The following is a 19,943-nucleotide window of genomic DNA, read 5'->3' as shown; positions in this document are numbered from 1 at the left end:
GCAGTGCTTGTTACAGTACAGTCAATCGTTGGCGCTCCATCGGAACGCACCGATTCAACGGCGAAGAGCCACTAGGCTGCACAACAGTGCTGCAGGAAGCAACAGAATGAGACTTCCGACTTACATGCCAGTGAGGGCTCTTTACTTTCGTTTACAGGTACTTTGGTTGCCCTTCGAAAATTGTAGCCGCCGCACTTTTCGTGAGGCCCGCCTTTCCCCTACCAGACATGAGCACACGGCCATCGATTTCTGCAGACCAAGTCTTCAAAATGCCATGCCTTTTCTGTCATGCACAAAATCAAGGAAAAGAGACCTAATTTTATTCTCGCACAACTCTAGCCTTGTTCACCAGTTTAAGGAAGCTTCCTCTCGTCCTGAGCCTGACAGACACCAACATATGTGGTGCAAGGCCCTCTGATCCGTTTTAGCTTTGTCTAGCAGGTAAACAACACACTCACATGCGCACGCGCACACCCAGTGCGTAGTGTGTTTACCATGTATTTCAATTTTTTCGGCACTGTCGCTCCTTGACAGGGCTATCCAATAACTTTTGCACAAAATGTTAGGCTCTCCTGCCTTGGCCTCTAATTTCTAAAAACCCCGACAGTTAGGCCATGAGAAAACCTTAATCAATGCATAATATTAGGCTTGTTATGTCCACTTAAATTAAGCCGGCAATACGTTGTGGGTAAACATGGAAGTTTCTTGGCAAACGTTTTGAATAGCGCAAGTGCACGAGAACAGGGAAAGTCAGCGCAATCTCATGCCCTTGGGTTCTACAAAGCTTTTACTCTGGCATACCAACTGGCCCAACTTGCGATGATGAGGAGGGGTCTTGTTTTATGTATTCAAGAATTCGCGCGATAACAGGAACTGATGTTCGACCTAGCAGCTTTGCCCAGCCAAGCACCACGGAAATCTGTAACCTTGACCAGAAAGCAGAAGTATTTCTATCCGCAAAAACGTCTGCAGGATAGCAATGCTTGAAGCAATGCAATCGTTGCAGACGGAAACAGTGGGGCAGGGAAAAGAGAAGACGAGCAGTACAAACACAACTAAAGTGTATTAAATTAGCACAAAAGGGGAATGCGACTTATTGGTGAGCGCACTGCGCCAACAGCGCAATGCTTGTCCCGCTTCCGCGAGCTGACAGCTTAGGCAAAAAGAAGTGCAATTGACAGAAATAGTTTCGGGATCAGGGGAGGACGCGCCAAATGGCTACCGAATTAAATATGCACCATTAGAACGATGAGGCCAATGCAGAAACGTTATTCAAAGCAAGTTTGCCGTCAAGCAAGGCCGGCATAAATATATATATTGTGTGCGCACGGCTGCTTATGAAATGACACTCGCGTGTGGAAAAACGATACGTAGACCAGACAGGTTCATGCTCAAACAAAAGGCTTCGATAACACCAGAAAGCAGTATTCAAGATACTAATATCAAGTAATTTGGCTGGGCACAATTCCAAACACCAGGGTCGCCTCATGTGTGATAGGAGACATTGTCAGCTTATGTCGGAATTAACACAAGTGGAAGAGATAAATTATTTATTTATCATTGGGCACTGTGGCCCCACGCATGCCAGGGCACCTTCAGTAGTTTCAGAACTAGAGACTGCTTTTATTCGTTAGAGGAAAGGTTTCGTACAGGATGACTACATGCGAAACGTCTTTGAGGCAAGTGTTTCGTATCTCGTATGTTCTTCTGATGTGCTTTCCTGCCTGTTACCCTCCATCATCAATTTTATGCGCATCTCTACACACCATCTTTCTGTAAAGATGCATGACAAACATTAGCGACAGAATGTTGGTGTTACTCCCGTTTTTGAGATTCTGGTGTTCATGTGTCTTCCACCTTTGCAGCGCCACACACCGTGCTATCATATCATACCAACTAGCACTCGTTTATCCAAATAAAAAATGCGAAATTGGCCAGATTCTGTGCGAAGAGCAATCTTCATGGTGCATATCTCGAAGCACGTGCAAACTTCACAAATCCTTCGAAGGGGACCATTGCAAAGTCACCTGCTACAATTTGTAAATTGCAATATGTGGTATAAAAGTCACTAATTTTTATATTACATTTTTGTTTATTACTCGAATAATGATATCAATTTCTTGAGTGAGCAATGTCCACCGCTTTGAGTAATCCAGGGCAAGCGCAAGACCTAGGCTATCTGCCAAAGGCGATTTTGTAAGATTCCATATGATCGCAAAAAAAGGAAAAGAAACCCGTAGTTAGAATATGGCTTCTGGGGATTCGTTTTGTAAAATAATCCGTCGAGAAAAAGTCTAAATCAGACACCAACCCATTCGTAGCGTTTGCTACAAAGGAAACCCACATGGGTTCCTCGAATGAAGAGCCTCACAGTTGAAGAAAAATTCGTCCTCGTCCGAGACTCGAACCCGGGACCACCACGGGGCAGCCGCTCTCCCATCTAAGCTAACCAGGCGGCTAGCAGGTGGCAGGGCGAAGTCGAATTTGTCGACAACACGAAGCAAAGGCAAGAATTTGACATAATAGTCCTGCGGAAACCCACAAAGTGGAGAGAAGTAATTAATAAACGGAAAGTCTAGGGAACAGCCTGTCTTCAATGCGCACGTTAATGTGGGCTTGCGTCATCTTCAGTAAGCAACGGACGTTATTTGTTAGCCCATTCTCCCTGTAGGAAGCTTTAATTGACGCTCTCTCCTACATATGCAGGGTCAAAGAGGACTTCCTGGCATGCCGGGACTTCCTGGTGCTAAAGGTCACAGGGTGAGTAAATTACACACTTTCTCCAAATGTGCAAGATGATGCAATGTAACGATGACGGCGCACGGCGTCAGGGGCGCGAGCCGTTCACGTAACTTCTTTGTTTGCTTGCTGGAACGTTTAAAGAGTGGTAACGCATTTGGTAGCCCCGCAGTACACCTAGTGCAGGCAAGTCTGAAGCTCAGTGGTTCGATTCCCGGCGGTGGCGCATGCACTCATCCGATAATAGACAAACGTGATTTTCTGTAAGAGGAGCGTGTATATGTTGAGCAACTCTCCATGGCTAAAATAACCATGACCAACCGTTCCCTTTCAGGGCTACTCCGCGCCTTTCTAAAATATTGTATTTTATTGCAATATCTCATAATATGGTAACAAGGTACTTTTGCGCACTAAAATGAATTCATGCTGCCTTTTGTTTTATTCGTCTGGGTTGCAATGCGGCATAATCTCGGGATGAAATGAGGTTAATAAAATAACTTGTATGAAAATTTCGCACTGCCACTATAAAAGCTGCCTGTCCATTAGCCACTGTTCGTACTTCCTAAGTTAGTAAGTTCTCACCTTGCCACCGTTAAGGGCAACCTTTATGATTTTTGGGAGAACAATGTCACATTGAATCGCCAGGCACTTGCAAGTAATGAGATAGTAAACATTCTGCTTCCCTGCACTTTCAATCCTCAGTTCGACATGGTCAGCTTGCCTGTTGATCACAAAATTGCGGTCACTGACCGAGTCAAGGTCAAGAACAGCTTCCCTGTGCGCGAAACTGTTTTCTTCACTAACTGCCACCGGCTTCTTTACTTATTGCCATTACAGAAGACGCCTAGATGCTCTAACATTTTACACTTAAAACAACGACTCTTTCCATATAAAGTTCATTCAGGTAAGTATGTACAGGTGAACGTCTGTTCGAAGCAATAAAACTCGCCAGTGCAGCAGATGCAAAGCGTCGCTCTTTAGTGCAGAGGTAATTAAGCGGTGGGATTTTGGTTTTAATGTGCCGTTCACTCCTCCCAAACCACGTCACAACGAATGACAACATGCCAGTGACCTGAGTGGATACGTGGGGCCTTGCATACTCACGAAAACAGCTCTTTGTCCACTTGGATGCTCAAGTAGTGGTTTCTCAAGACTGTAATATGTGAACCCAACATGGTTTGCTCACTGCACGTATTTGCATATGTGCCACTGTGGTCAAGGAATAAACACAATTTAAGTAAAGGGGTCACTTTGGTTCCTCGGAATTTAATGTAGCTTCGTAAAGACGCTTTGACACATGCTTCGGACGAGCATGCTTGTACTACGCTCAAGTACAATCGGTGCACATTTTCAGCCATTGGTGGATATATACGTCGAACATAGAGGGTAGAATGTTCTTATTTGCTCTTCATGCTGCAAATTTCCAGATGTTCCCACAAACTCATCGACGACATGAATGCCCACGATTCCATGGGGTACTCTATACGGTATACGGTATACGGTATACTATACGGTATTAATTATACGGTATATGAGCAAGATGACAATTGACGTTGTTCCTATGATTTTTTTTGGCAGCAATCAAGTCTGTTATAACTTGCAAAATGGTGCGTACGTATCTGCTGATCTGCTGTCCAACTTGTCGCTTACGGGGGCTGAGACCTTTGTCAGGTTTTATGCTTTTAGTCTCAGCCTACCCTCATTTGAATGAACGAGAAATAAAGTTCAATTCATTTCACACCTAGTCAAGGCTTGATGGCGAGGAACTCCTTCCAGCAACTCTTTTGAGGACCTTAGTCCAGCATTTGTCTTAATATTGCGTTTGAATCTTGGAGCTGGCTGCGATCGAAGTGACCACCTGGCAACATATACCCTATTGAAATGATTACATCTCGCAGCTCCGAGCACTGTACGTTGTATCAATTAGGCATCATTCGAAAAATCTGAGAACGGTACCTGTCCAACCACCTAATTACCCTGCCATATTGAATATGTAATTACATTGACTTTGGGCAACAAAACGAAACATCGCAGCGCACCGGCACCCAAATCACTTATTCATGTCCAGCACGAGTGACTTCGCATGATACAACGTCGAGCAGAACGGAAATGAAGCAAAGCTAAATAACCATTACACGAACCTGTATCTCGCTGGCCTCAACGTCGTGCATTATGCACATTGATTAGCTCTACATGCGGCGCTGGTGGACAATCTGTGGATCTCTCCAACCAAGAAAACCTATCTCTAGAATTTAGCAAAATGTGCGAAGCCTTCGATCGCCTTCACTCTGTTCAGTGCTGGGGTCATATGGCAAGGCCGGCCTGAAGTCGATGTCAATGAAGACTTCTGCAAATCCCTTGTGAGTTCTTCCATCCCTTTGCCAAAGCCATCACAATTGGCCTTCCCACAATTCATCTCATATTGAAGGTCCTGATGCGCTTTTTACTATGCGAGAGATCGACGTGGCCATATCTGCTTCCCGCCTGCCAACATCTCCTGGACCAGATGGAATCAGGTGCTGCGTTATTTCTGATGTTGTGATGGAAGCTCGAGAAGTTCTGTCACTCTGAGCTTTGCATAGGGCTCAGCGACTGGGCCTAACAACTGGAAGTGCAATCATCTTGTGGCTCTGCTGAAGCCATCGAAAAGCCAGCGTAATATTTCACACTATCGGACTGTATCCCTGATAAGCTGTTCGGTAAATGGGTGTAGCGAATGGTACTGAGTAGGCTAGAATGGCTACTTTGCAAAAAATGGTGTACAGTCTCGTTTTATCTGCAGATTTCGGAGAGGCCGATCGTATATGGACGGTGTGATTGAACTGGTGTCCTCTGTGCAACGGGATAGCAGACAACTAGTGATATGTGCCATATAAGGAGCCTACTGGAACGTCCAACACCATTTAATTCTTCAGGCCTGAGGATCTCGGCGCTGGTGGCCCTATGTGGGCGTGGCTATACAGCTATTCAGTGACCGCCTCATTTTTATGTCCATTGCGGATGGCAATACTGATAATTACATGTGTACTTGTTTATCTGTCTCCAGTAACCATTTTTCACCGGATAACAAATAGTAAACTCTTTATCACTCAGCGCAAGATCTGCCTACCAGATTTATAAGGTTTGCGGGTATATTATCGTTGATTGTATCTGTTGTGTATATCCTCGCCAAACCTTGTATAATATGAAGGCTTGTGCGACTGAAATTTTGTAGTAGTTTTCGAATAATACACGCGCACCAGCGGTTACGCTTTAACTTTCGACGACTGATCTATAAGAGCCGACGGTCTTAACCCGCAGGTGAGATTTCGACGACCGGGGTCTGTGTCTGCGTTATCTTTGTGCTTCGAGTGTCACTTGCATTTGCAGGCAAAGGGTCACCCAATAGAAAGCTACTTTCGTGATGCGTAGTTTTGCTACTGTGTTCTTCCCAGTAGCACTACGTGAGATCTGGTTACTACTACGTGACATCTGGTGGAGGTGCTCTTGCATTCATGTACCAGACGCTCCCGTGAGACCCACACCCCGAAGTAAACACCGGCGTCGCCCAGGACCATAGAGAAAGCCAGAGTTACAAAAAGGCTACGCAGCCTACCAGCACCCCGAGTGCGGACTTATACCCATGCAGACCAGAACAAGCAACACCAAGATAATAAGCACGACAACAGCACAATACTTCACCAGCCACGAGATCCACCGACCTTCCGTGGATCATTGGTTGAAGACCCAGAAACCTGGCTTGAGACCTGCGAAATAATCGTGACATTCAACCATTGGAACTGCGAGGACAAGCTGTGCTATGCTTATTTCTATTTGGCTGACTCTGCTCGCACATGACTTTAGGATCGAGAGTCAGCCTTAATGTCGCGAGGCCTGCTTCACAGCAGCTTTCTGCAGGCTTTTACAAGCGTCATACGGAGAGAAAGGCCTGAAGTCCTAGAATGTCAAATGCAGATACCTAGCGAAAATGTAGCCATCTTCAATGACGAGATGCCCTGGCTGTTTCGTCATGCTGACCCTGGCATGCCAGAAGAAAAGAAAGTCTGTTTCCTGATGACGGCTGACAAGCAAGACATGTTTGTCGTACTTATTCATAACCTACCGAAGACCGTCGGGCAATTTTCACTCGAACTACGGCCATCGAAAAGATGTCGGAAATCCGCACGAAGCATTATGATCGCTAAATGATCACACCGAAGCAGGAGGCCCAAGCACATGCCACCGATGGCATGCGCGAGACAACCCGAGCAATTGTACGCGAGGAGACACAGAAGACGTTCCCAAAGTCCTACTATCACGTTGTCTCGATCGGTGATGTCGTGCGAGAGGAAATCCAGCGGTCATTAGGAGTTCCCCAAGTGAAGCTGGGATCACTGCAACCACTGCCTGAAGTGATGACCTACCCCGCCGTAGCCAACCGTCATGTTCCTCCTCCGCATTCGCACCCCATAGCGCCGGAGTTCCGTCGTTCACCACCGCTGGCACCCGCACGCCAACTCTTCGCCCCGCGCAGTCTTCCAAGGAAGACTTACGTTTGGCGCGCCTTCAAACACCTTCCGCTCTGCCATCACTGCGGAGGAGGGGGCCATGTTTACCGCCGTTGCCCGTACCGCCAGATGGGCCTGAGAAGGTTCGCCATTAATGCACTGCGTTCAATGCAAAGCGAACAACCACGTCAGATCGCCGACTACACCGCAGCCGTTGGGTGGAGACTTTTAAGGCGTTCTCGGTTACCACCGCCAGGACGCTACCTGTCCTGCGGTTAACAGCGCGAAATGTAGACAAGAGACGAGGCAAGAAGACGACACTACAAGCGCGGACTTTCAACAACGTTTATTTTGAAAGAAACACAGCTTCTCATACCGTTGCCCACACGTGTCGCAGTCACGTGATCGCACATCATGCGAAACATGAACTTTTTTTTGAACTCAAGATAGTGGTTGTACGTGCGAAAGCACAAGTTCCTTTTTGCCAGTAACAAGGATTGCATGCTTTGGTCACGACGTCGGGTAATCTCGGCTACCTCAATTATATCCCGGATCAGCTGATCATTGTTTCTACCTGCCGCCGCAGCGCCGACCAGACGCCGGCCGAGCGCGGGGCCGGTTGGTAAGCTCATATCCGAAAAACTAAAAAAAGCAACCGATGGAGATGCGATTGCTGTTCGCCGAAGTGACGAAGATCCTTCGCCGCTGACGAAGACGCCGAAAGGGCCACCCAGACGATGTAGCTCCGGCACACCGATATCCCGACGAAGCCTGGAAGCCAAGAATATGCCGACAAAAGAAGACCTGATAGCGCGACAATGCAGCCCCAGGCAAACGCGACGCAGCCGTGATCTGACGCCAAGACCTAACCGCAGCACGACAAAGAACCATCGACCTCGCAGTGCTTTTCGACGTCCACACAGTCAGCGCTTAAGTGGAGACAGGAGCTGACTACTCCGTCATGAGTAGATCCGTCGCAGCCCCGTTGAAGCAAGTTAGTTCTGCATGGGAAGGTCATGAAATCAGCACAGATGGAGGACACCTGATAACACCGAATAGCACGGCAAGAATTACGGATCACGACCAGTCGTGCCCTTCCACCTTCGCTGTCCTCCAACAGCGTTCACGAGACGTAATTTTCGGCACTGACTTCCTGAGCCAACAGGGCGCAATCACGGACATGAAGCCCAAGTCGATAACGCTATCTGAAGATCAAGCGATACCTCCGGAGACATGTCGGAGTCACCATGGCTTGAGTGTGCTCGAAGACCAAGTCAGCATCTCGCCTGGCTCCAGCATCGTTATTTCCATTGGCTCCAAAACACGTAAAAGGCGTCATCGAGGGTTGCCAAAGTATACTGCTCCACCGCGAAATTTGCATCGCAAAAGAGAACGCCCTTGTTGCCAGAGGCAGAACGAAGGTTCAAGTACATCAACCAGTACGACGATCGCATACAGCGGTGAAATTGTGGAAAGCAACAATGCGTTTGTCCTCTCCGATTCTACCGTATCAACCTCGACGACCATAGTTCCCGAACCAGACTTAGACATACATCGCATTCTCGTCATGAGTATGCAGCAACAGCTCACTGCCTTCTCTAATCATACAAACACTCCTTTTCAACGTCATCTAAGAGCCGACAAACACCAGCTGAAAAGCATTGCATATTAACTGTAGAGTGCGCTTCATCAATCCACCAGAGCCTTTACCGAATTTCAACGCGAGAACAAGAAGGTATAGGAAAGAAGTCGTTGAAATGTTATGCAACATAATCCAGCCGGTGCAAAATGCCTGGGCATGTCCTGTAGTCATTGCTCCTCTTTGAGTGGAAGGGCGGAGGAAACTGCAGTCAGTTTCCTTGGTAGCACGGCCGACCACTAAACCTACCAACGCCCCGAGCCGCTGACGACGACGCAGCGTACCGAGGTGCAGTCGCTGGCTTCCTCCCTGCTCATCATGCCTCCACCCTACGTGACAGGCAACGAAGGCTGGTCTACGGCAGCTCCTCGACGACCAAGATGTAAGCCAACGGAGACTTCGCTAATTTAGCGTCCTTCTTCCGGTCTGAAACTTGCCACACTATGGCCCCATGTGCTGCACTTTGCAGGGAGTCTTGCAGCCCGCCTCACGGACTCAAACCTTATCAGTTACTACAACTATTTACGCATCAAAGAACCTTGCCAACGTCCGTGTCACGGACTTAAACATACTCGCAAAGCTGTCTTTCATCGTATAAAAGAACATTTCCAACCAACCCTTCCCTATTAAGATATACGAGCTGCCTCCCCATGACTGCCGCAAGGGCGTCACCCCACACGACAGAACTCATCAAACACCTCAAGGCGAACAGCTGCGACATCTTGTCTGCTCACATGGTGGGCAAACCAGCACAGCTCTCATTACGTTTCACCGATCCCATGTCTCATACATGGTGTTCTACAAGAACGAGGCGCAGTGATGCGCACCTCACCACCCGAAGGCGCAGCTCTGTCACACATGCCTGGCCATCAGTCACCGGCAGGACGCTTATCCACGCCATGATTTACCCCGCTGCAAAATTTGTGGCACTGACATTCCAGATCCTGAAATACCGCACGTGTGCAACCCTGGCTGTCCAAATTGCGGCAAAGGTCACGCTGCCGATGAACCCGTACGCGAGGCACGTCAAAAGGCTGATGTTGCCGTCCTGAAAACCGCCTCCCTCAAACGGCTCAGTCTATGCGAAGTCCAGTCTACCCGTCCACTCCTCCGACAACATCAACTCCACTCCGCATTCTCAACAGCCCCTTCAGGACTCGACCACCCCGTCCTCAACAAAGAAACAAGCGGAACTCTCTCATGGATGTTACCCCTCTAAATCAACAGGACACATTCCTAAACGCAGCCGCAGCAGCCCCCCTCTCAACTTCGCTTCGAGCCTTCAAGAACTCACCGGTAAGTCAGCCTTATCCCAACTACCTTTCTCCATACCCTAGCGAAACAAAGCGCACAAGGCCCTGATAAAAAACTATTGTACCTTATGCCCTGATTGCATCCTGTACGCTTACAGAAGAACTTCAGTTTGACCTAGTTGGTGTTTACTGCATTTCATATTGACCGCAAATAAAGACGGGGACAGCGGGAGAGAACACCTAAACAACACGGGCGCCCGTATTGTTTGTGTTCTCTCCCACTGTCCCGTCTTTATTTGCGGTCGATCTGATATTTTGTACACTTACATTCGACCCAGCCCCTGTAGCCTCATTGTCAGCAACAGAAAACATGGACGAGTGCAATCCTCCTCCTCGCAAACAACCCCATCTTGACAACGGCTCTTCTTCCCCTTTCTCACATGTACCCCCGATACCCCTTGACATTATTTCTGATGCTATCGACACGCATATCCAAGCTGCTATCACCGAAATGGAAATCCGCTGCGATAGAAAGCTTGCTACTATGACTTCATTCTTTGATTCCAAACTTGAAGCTATCATAACCTCACTCACTCCCTAATTCTAAGCAGTGCTTGAGGCAGAACTGGCTCGCAAAATCGATCATGTAGCTGACAAGTTGAGTTCCAACGTGACATCATTCGTAGCAGAGATTAAGTCCCTCTCCCTCCGCTTAACTAGAATGGAAGAAGCGGAGCTCACACGCGTCCGCAAACCATCTGGGAGCGCTCGCTCAGCCTCCTGTCCCCTACCTGCAACGCCATCAGTTGACCATCATGAGTAATAAACTACACGTTTGGCAGTGGAACTGCATAGGTCTCGCCCGCAAGCGTGGCATCTTGACGGAGTACATTGCCACTCAGCTGGCGAAACCAGACATAATTCTAATAAAAGATCCCAGCTCATCGATCTCCATATCCGGATATAATACACACACTACACCAAAATCTGAACGAGCATGCTCTCCTTACTCTCCCACGAAAAGGTCTAGCCCTCAACCCTCTCCAAAACACGCCATACAGCTACATTGTTAACCTATCTCCCTCGCACCCTTTCTCGAAAAATTCGACTCATCATGTCTGCGTAAGAAGCGTGTACAGCCCATCTATACAGTCCCTTCAATTCCTTGAATCAATGGCACGTCTCCGATCCTCACGACTCTTCACTTACCTCATCGCTGGAGATTTCAATACACCTCACACAGCATGGGGTAAAACAAAACTAGTGCCAAAAGCACCGAACTCCTAACCACCATCCAAGCAAGAACGACTCACCCTTCTTAACGATCCCGACTCACACACCCGTCATGGGAACTCTGTGCAAGGGGACACTACACCAGATCTCACGCTCCTCAAAGGTCCAACCAAGGCCACATGGACCAATGCGCTTGACACGTTCAGTAGCGATCATACACTTATCAAGATCCCCCTCCAGGCTCCGAACTATAGACGATCGGTCTGCCTTCATTCACTTACTGACTGGAATAAGTTTCGTAAGGACTCCAATTCAGACAATGTTTCCACACCTACCGTTTGACACTTGGATGCAACAAATTCATCATCGCACTAAGCTTCATATCCCCGCCTTAAAGCAATCAGAGGATCCGCCGGCGGCTGACGCCAATTTTCTCCACCTTTGGGAGTTACGTCAAGACCGTATACGCAGGTGGAGACGAAACAAGTGTAATCGCCGCCTGCACAAACGCATCTCCCTCCTCACTGACAAAATTGCCACTTATTCGGACTCTCTCAAATGAGAATAGTGCTACAGCATTTGCGATGAACTCACCGATACCCTGCACCTTGCATCGTAGTGGCGTCTAGTCGGTCGGCTACAAAGTTGGTCTCAAGCTAAAACCACCACCCGCACGACCCCCTTTACCGTACCTTACGGGCAAAATATATCGCCACTTCGCCGCAACACGCGTACAAAGACTACACTGGCACGAACCTAACGACACCTCCCTGGCTGCAGACATCACGTTAGCCGAACTCAAAGAGGCTGTGGGGGAAACTCGTGTAAGTAGGGCGTCGGGCACCAACAAGATCACTGTACACCAACTTCACAACCTAGCCGACCAACATTACGAGAATCTACTTGGACCGATGAATAGTGTTTGGCATTCCGGTACAGTATCTAGAGAATGGAAGACGACAGAATCACATTCATCCCCAAGCCGGGAAAACCGCGTATCATTGACAAACTTCAACCCATCTTCCTTAATTATAGTGCGGGAAAGCTTATGAAGCCAGTAATCCTCCGTCAACTTCGCACGCACCTGGACACTACACGCCACTTCCTTATTGGACACAGACAACACCTTTGAACCCAAGACGCGCTTCTCAACTCCAGGAAGCAATATTCGCCACCCCCAGCACCGTTCAAGTGAACGCAATTCTTGCACTCGACCTCGAAAAGGCTTTTGATAACGTCCATCATGGCAGCATGTTAGACGAGCTCCGTGCAACGAACTGTGGAGCCAGGCTGTATAACTAAGTCTGCTGCTTTCTTCGCAGCCACACATACTGTCTCATCATAGGCGGCGTCACATCCCCAATGTACGACCACCTCCAACGGGGCATTCCACGGGGCATTCCACGGGGCTCCGTACTGTCGCCCACTCTTTTCAGCCTCGCCATGTGCCACATACATTGAGCGCTGGTCGCCATCCCAGACTTATACTACACTATATACATCGATGATATCACCGCTTGGATGAATCGCGGCTCGGCAGGACACTTGGAAGACACCCTGCAACATGCTCTATACAGCATACGTCACACTGCATACTTCACGCCACATTGGGTTGAGCTGTGCTTCCACCAAATCAGAACTACTACTAGTTCAAAAGCAGTGATGGCAACCGCCATGCATAAAGCGCAAACGTAATGGCCTCCCTATACCACAGCGTAAAACTATTCGCCTCTTGGGACTCCACATCCAGCAAGATGGGGGTGGCTGTACCACTGTCAATCACCTCCTAAAACAGGGCGAGCATGTGCTCGGCATGCAACGTCTTTTTTCCAATTGCTTTCGTGGGCTGAAAGAAATGTACATGTTCAGACTCTCCGACGCTCTATTAACATACCGCCTCCGTTACCATCTCCTGTACACTCGACGTACATAGCAGCAGAAAACCAAGTAGGACCAAGTTCTTTATGGGTCTTCCCCTTAATGCCAGCAACCAGCGCCTGCTCGAAATGGGCTGTCACAACATCGTTCATGAACTTGTGACAATCTACAGACGCGGTCAGGAAATTCACCTTCTTCTCACATGACAGGGACGGCACATTCTGACGCTACTATGCCACCATGTTCCACCAACCCACTCTCTATGCGAAGCTACTCTCCCCAACACTACTCGCTCAAAACTTCACATATCCCCACTGCCTGGGCACATGCATCTACTACTAAATTCAGCCCGATGCACCCAGTGCACTGCATACTACATCTGATACACTGCCCGTAATCCACACCGATCTTACCTTTACACAGATGCCAGCACGTTTGGGACACACACGGCCATAGCTCTCACAGATCAACATTCGCATGCCATCCACGTGGCCATTCTTCCAACCATGGACCCAGGCACGGCGGAGTTGCACGCCGTAGCCACAGCCATCACACACGCTCCTTCAGCTTCCACTACCTCACTACCTATCACATTCACGGACTCCATGGCAGCTTACCAGCGCCTGATACATAACTCGCTCCCATACGACGTCGCCCTACAAATAAAACGCAACATACACTCACATGTTAAAATTATCTGGATCCAAGGTCACCAGGGCCTGCCGGGTAATGAAAGGGCTAACCTGCTCACCCGAGAAAGTCTTTTCCTGGCTCCCGTCATCGCTGGAGCTACCCAGACGAGCACCACAGCCTCACCTTCCGTCGAGCCATACAAGCGTTCGCGCCGCTTATTCCCTGCCCTGCACCCCCACTTCACAGGTTAACAAGGCACCATCATCCGCAAAGCACAAATAAACACCCTTCCAACCCCATCCCGCCTTCACCTTCTCCATGGTCGCACCGAAAATCCCTCTCCCTGCATACAGTGTGGCGACCGGCCGAACACCTATCATGTCTTGTGGATAAGTCATCCGCCTTCTCCTAGGCTTCGTTATCCCACCTCTTTATCCCTACCACAAAACGCGGGTGGCTGACTGCAGCCACTACATATCAGGAACAGGAATACATGGCAGCGTACATCTCAAGCGCCATCAAGCACGCTGACAGAGGTGGCCTGCACTGAGGCCACCTGCTCGCTAATCGACTGAGAAACAATAAAGTTTTCTCTCTCTCTTTCTGGAAGAACAAGAAGACCACGGAGTGCAGGCGTGCTTCGTGTCGGCTCCTTTATTTTCCTATGTTTTTGGCGGATTATCGAGCTTATCGTGGTAATTCTTCTTACCAGCGATCGGCGGACTCATCAGGACTCCCCCGAAACCAAATTTTGCCAGGTGGGCCCATCTTTTGGCCGATAAGCAGCGCCTTTTGTCCCGCCACGCAGGCGGGGCAAGCTAAGCCTATCTCCACGTATAGGCCACTATTGCCCGGCCGCCGCGGCGGCGGGACGTGCCAAGCCTACCGTGTCGCTGGACCTCATTGGAGCTCCCAGTTTCCGACGGCAAAGTGCCAGGCCTTTCCTGACGTTAAATGGAAGTGGTCCAGGTAGACGGAACCTATATTAGGCCGGAAGATTTCGGTGAGGGAGCGGGGTGGTGCGATGTCAAGAGGAAGAAACAGGCCGACGGTGCGACCGAGCCGGCGCATAACCAGCATGTGCACATGCAGCGACGGATGGTAGCCACATCGACTGCGGGAGTCACGACAGCGCAGTACAAAAGGAAGTACGCCCGTCAAGTGCAGCAGGTTGCCATGGCAAGCCGAATGCCACAGTTACCGCTGGATGATTACAAAATCGTCGTACACCCCCGAGGCGGCTTCAACGTGCGCGATTACGGGACGGATCGCATTTACTGCTGCCTACGTAACGCGGCGGGTGTAAGCAGAGAAGCGGCCGGGAAAGATAGCGTCTGCCTCAATGTTAAGCAGAACGTGGTGGTGCTCAGCACGCCGTCTGAAGACAGAGCCAAACGTTACGGAGCCATCAGCAAGCTTTGCATCGGAGACCGAGAGTTCGAGGCGAATAGCTATCAAGCCGCCCCGGAGAACACTTCCAAAGGCCTGATTAAGAACATTTCCAAGAGCGAGAGCCCGGCAGACATCATCACTAATCTAGTGACGAAGCGCAACACCGGAGTGCTGCACGCGAAACGCATGAGCAACACGGACAACATGATCGTGTTGTTCGACGGATTCCACGTACCGAGATACGTATATTACGGACCTATGCTTGTCAGATGCTCCCTCTACAGGAAGCAGATTGACGTGTGCTACGAGTGCGGAAGGCTGGGACACCGCGCCGACGTGTGCCCCAATCCCAACGACAAGATTTGCCGTGGATGCGGACGAAACAATCCGTCGCCTGACCATCAATGCGAGCCGCGGTGTCGACTGTGCGGCAAGGGACACTGTGCGACAAGGGCACACGAGAAGAGCCTAGAGGAACGTTTTACAAAACAGACGGCTCATATGAACGTAATGTTCAGTAACGCGCTAGCTAAAATCTCTGAACAAATAACACAAATGTGCGCCGCGCACTTGGCGCGCATAGACGACATAGAAGCGAGGCTATCGCCAGCTGGAGGCAGACCAATCAGAACAATGAGCAAGCCGTACGCTAGACAGCAACAACACAATCAGAAGCAGCAAAACACGCTTACAGACGTAGAGACGCAACCGCAAGTCGCCTCGATGGCGACGGGTTAAATTAAACGCAGGTATCACCATGGCTACACACGCAACGAAGCACCCTAACACTGGGAAACAACAATACACAATCTGGCAGTGGAACTGCCGGGGCTACAGGAGGAAGCGGGGTAATCTCCTGCAATTCATACGCAGCCGTGAGACGAAACCGGACGTCATCCTTTTACAGGAGACAAACCATCCGGTTAAACTTGCTGGCTACAAAGCCATAGACGCGACCGCGACGGAGAACAGGCAAAGAAGGAAACGAGGTACACCCCGCGTGGCAGGTGGCGCTAGGCCGGGGGCGATAGTGCCGCGCCGGCCGTCTCCCCCGCCACGCCCGGTGCCGGTCGCTGCCGTGCTCGTTCGACGTAATTTCACTGTGGCGCAGCGAGAGCTTGCCTGCGTAAATATGCCTCACGTGTTCGTAGAATTAATTCCTAAGAGCGGCCGAGGACTCTTCGTCCTTAACGTGTATAGTAAACCCACGCTGCAGCACAGATTCGGGGACCTACTGCGGGGCGCACGCGCGGCTTCCGGCGGTGAGCCTCTACTTACTGCGGGCGACTTTACCGTGCCCCACGGAGCCTGGGGCTACACCCGAGAAACACCCAATGGCAAACACCTTTGGGAAGACTCGCAAGACCAAAGGCTTGCACTGATCGCGAATCCCGCCGATCCTACGCGCAGAGGGAACAGCATGAGTGCCGATACGTTACCAGACCTTGCGTTCGTTTCAAATGTTACAACACCGCACTGGCAAAATACGCAGCAAGATTTGGGGAGCGACCACGCGCTGATCGAGATCACGATAGGCATGGGCCCGAGCGGTCGTGGTACTAACCCTGAGGGCAAAGGTCGTAAGCTCAAACTCGTGAAGTGGGACACGTTCCGCAAGAAGCGAGAAGAAGCGGGGCGAGGCGACGAGCCGATTACGGACATAGACGAGTGGACCGAGACGCTCAGAAGGGACGTAGGCGCAGCAACTAGCGATGTTCCGCCCGAAGCGAACCTCGAAATAATTGACAGTAGGCTCCTACACATGTGGGAAGCAAAGCGAGCCCTCCTAAAGAGATGGAAATGCCAAAGACATAATAAGGCGTTGCGCAAACGCATAGCACAATTAGACAGAGGCATCGAAGAACACGCACTTCAGGTATGCAGGGCACAATGGGAAGACACGTGCAACGGCCTCGAGAGGCAGATGACCGGGGCGAGCGCTTGGCGCCTTTTTAGACACCAATTAGATCCGGAGGAGACTCGGGCCGCTCAAGGCCACAAGACTCGTAGACTAGTCAGAGATTATAAAGGCGATAACTTCCTCGACGCAATACGTGACCGTTACTTTAAGAAGGTCGAAAGCATCCAGCACGCCGAGTACGACGGCGTCACAAACGAGAAACTGGACGCTGAATTTAGCGAATCGGAAATTCGGATAGTCCTGTTCGAACTCAACACTCGATCAGCGCCCGGCCCGGACCGGGTTATTAACAAGACTCTCCGCAACCTAGACGACGAGTCAATCTCCCGACTCGCGGCCTGCGTCAATGAGTGCTGGCGAGAGGGTTCGCTTCCCGAAGCGTGGAAACGGGTCCACGTTATCATGATTCCTAAACCTGGCAAGCAAGTTACGCTCGATAATCTAAGACCGATTTAACTTACGTCTTGCGTCGGCAAAGTCTTGGAACACGCAGTTCTCACCCACGCGACCGACTTTCTCGAAGATCATGACGCGTTCCCACACACCATGCTAGGATTCCGCCGCAACCTCTCCGCACAGGACGTATTGCTTCAGCTTACACACCGGATCGTAGACGACATTACCAGCTCCGCTAAGGCAATTCTAGGCTTAGATATTCAAAAGGCCTTTGACAACGTTAAGCACGAAGCGATCTTAAAAACAATTAGAACGTTAGGACTAGGCCAAAGAATGTATAATTCCGTTAGAGATTTCCTCGCGGGCAGGCGCGCATGCGTCGTAGTCGGCGAAGAGGAATCGCCGGAATTTGAGATGGGTCCGTGCGGCACGCCGCAAGGATCCGTCATACCATTACTCTTTAATTTAGTTGTACTTGGTCTACCCGAGAAATTAAGAGAAATAGAAGGATTACATCACAGTCTCTACGCGGATGACATCACCCTCTGGGTTCCCGGGGGAGGATGTGACGGTCACGTCGAGCGAACGCTACAGGCAGGAGTAGATGCGGTTCAGAATTACTTGCGTGGAACGGGCCTCGAGTGCTCGGCTACCAAGTCCGAACTCTTACTCTACAAACCCACAAGGAGAGGTCGTAAAACCCTGCGCGAAGAGGAACGGGAATTGGGGAAAATACGCATTACATTGGCAGATGGTACTCCCGTACCACACGTAGAGAAAATTAGAATCCTAGGGTTACACCTGCAGGCAAACGGCCATAACGGAGAGACGGTGCGAATACTTCGTCGTTTGGTAGATGACACGATCAGACTCTTGCGTCGCATCACGAATAGACGCAATGGTATGCGTGAACAGTGCGCGATCCGTCTCGTGCAGGCGTTCGCGATAAGCCGCATAACGTATGCTGCCCCCTACCTGAGATGGATCGGGTCCGAAAAAAAAAACAAGCTCGAATGCATGATCCGAAAGGCTTTCAAAAGGGCGGTCGGCGTTCCACTCAACGCGAGCACCGACAAGTTTCTAGAGCTCGGAGTTCACAACTCCCTTAACGAGTTAATCGAGGCGCACGACATTGCGCAATACGAAAGATTATCGAGGTCAAAGGCAGGTCGATGCATCCTCGAGTCGCTCACCATCGCGTACCACACTCAGCATGGAGAAAAGACGGCGGTTCCCGCCTCTGTTCGCCACCGCCTGAACATCCCGCCGCTGCCCAAGAACATGCACCCCACGCACCACGCCGGGAGACGCAACAAACGAGGAAGCGACCTTCAGAAGAAGTTTGGTAACAGCAACAAGGCGGTATATGTAGACGCGGCGCGATGTGGAGGAGGGAGAAGCGCACACGCGATAGCGGTTGTAGTCCGCTCGGGTAAGTGCCTCGCGAGCGCCACGGTGACCACGGGACACACGGAGGCGGCTCAAGAAGCCGCGATAGCCCTAGCACTCGTCGCGGTGCCGAACGCTGCGATCGTGATCAGCGACTCGCAGGCGGCAATCCGCGGCTTCGCGCGCGGTCGTGTCTCGCGGGAAGCGGCCCGCATACTCCAAATTTCTGACGACGGCGACTCGTCATCGCCCTCGCAACCCCAAAATTCTACGGTCTTCCTCCTCTGGACCCCGGTACATACCGATGTTCCGCTCGCGGGCAACGAGGCGGCCCACGCCACGGCTCGAGGTCTCGCACGCCGAGCCGCCGCTGATTATGTGGCCATCTCCGCACCCGAGAGCGGGGCATTGGATCTGCCGGATAGGGACACTACAACAAAAACACATCAACAAGAAGCACACTGGGCGTGGGGCGATCGCCTAACCAGGTTCAGAGACCTCACCCAACACTACAGACTCGAAAGACGCACATTCCCGCCGCCGCACAATAAATTGAACAGGAACGAGGCCGTAACCCTACGCTTGCTCCAGACACACACCTACCCTAGCCCCGCTATCTTACACCACTGCTATCCGCGTTTATATTCAACAGACGCGTGTAAAACATGCGGACAGAGAGCAACGCTGCGACACATGCTCTGGGAGTGTGCCGGCAACAACGGTAATCAAACCAGCTCCGTTGGCGACGCGTCCATAATCGCGGCCGTTGCCAGGGTAGGAGAAGGCTCGAGCTCGCTTATTCCCGACGCTGCCCCGGGTGCGGGAGCAGCCGGGGACCTTCTCCGTAAACGTCGCCGCCGCTAGGAGGCGGCTATCAGAAGTTCAGAGGTGGCAGACCAGCTCTGGGCCGTCCGGCAAGCCGAAGATGCCGCTCGAGTCCAAGGACTTCGAGCCGTCACCTGAGGCCAGCACAGCAAGAACTG

At 50.6% G+C, this 19,943-nt stretch overlaps 1 protein-coding gene across 1 annotated transcript in view; it reads left to right on the top strand.

Moving 5' to 3' along the window:
- Positions 1–19,943, top strand: part of LOC139059024 (collagen alpha-1(II) chain-like) — a 1,291,347-nt gene that overhangs the window by 404,522 nt on the left and 866,882 nt on the right. Inside the window, exon 12 of the mRNA XM_070536814.1 lies at positions 2,707–2,760. Within this exon, the coding sequence (XP_070392915.1) occupies positions 2,707–2,760 (54 nt within the window). The remainder of the gene's footprint in view (positions 1–2,706; positions 2,761–19,943) is intronic.

Source organism: Dermacentor albipictus, chromosome 4 (genome assembly GCF_038994185.2).
Source record: "Dermacentor albipictus isolate Rhodes 1998 colony chromosome 4, USDA_Dalb.pri_finalv2, whole genome shotgun sequence".
NCBI classification, from domain to species: domain Eukaryota; kingdom Metazoa; phylum Arthropoda; class Arachnida; order Ixodida; family Ixodidae; genus Dermacentor; species Dermacentor albipictus.
This window is presented reverse-complemented; position numbering and strand designations above follow the sequence as displayed.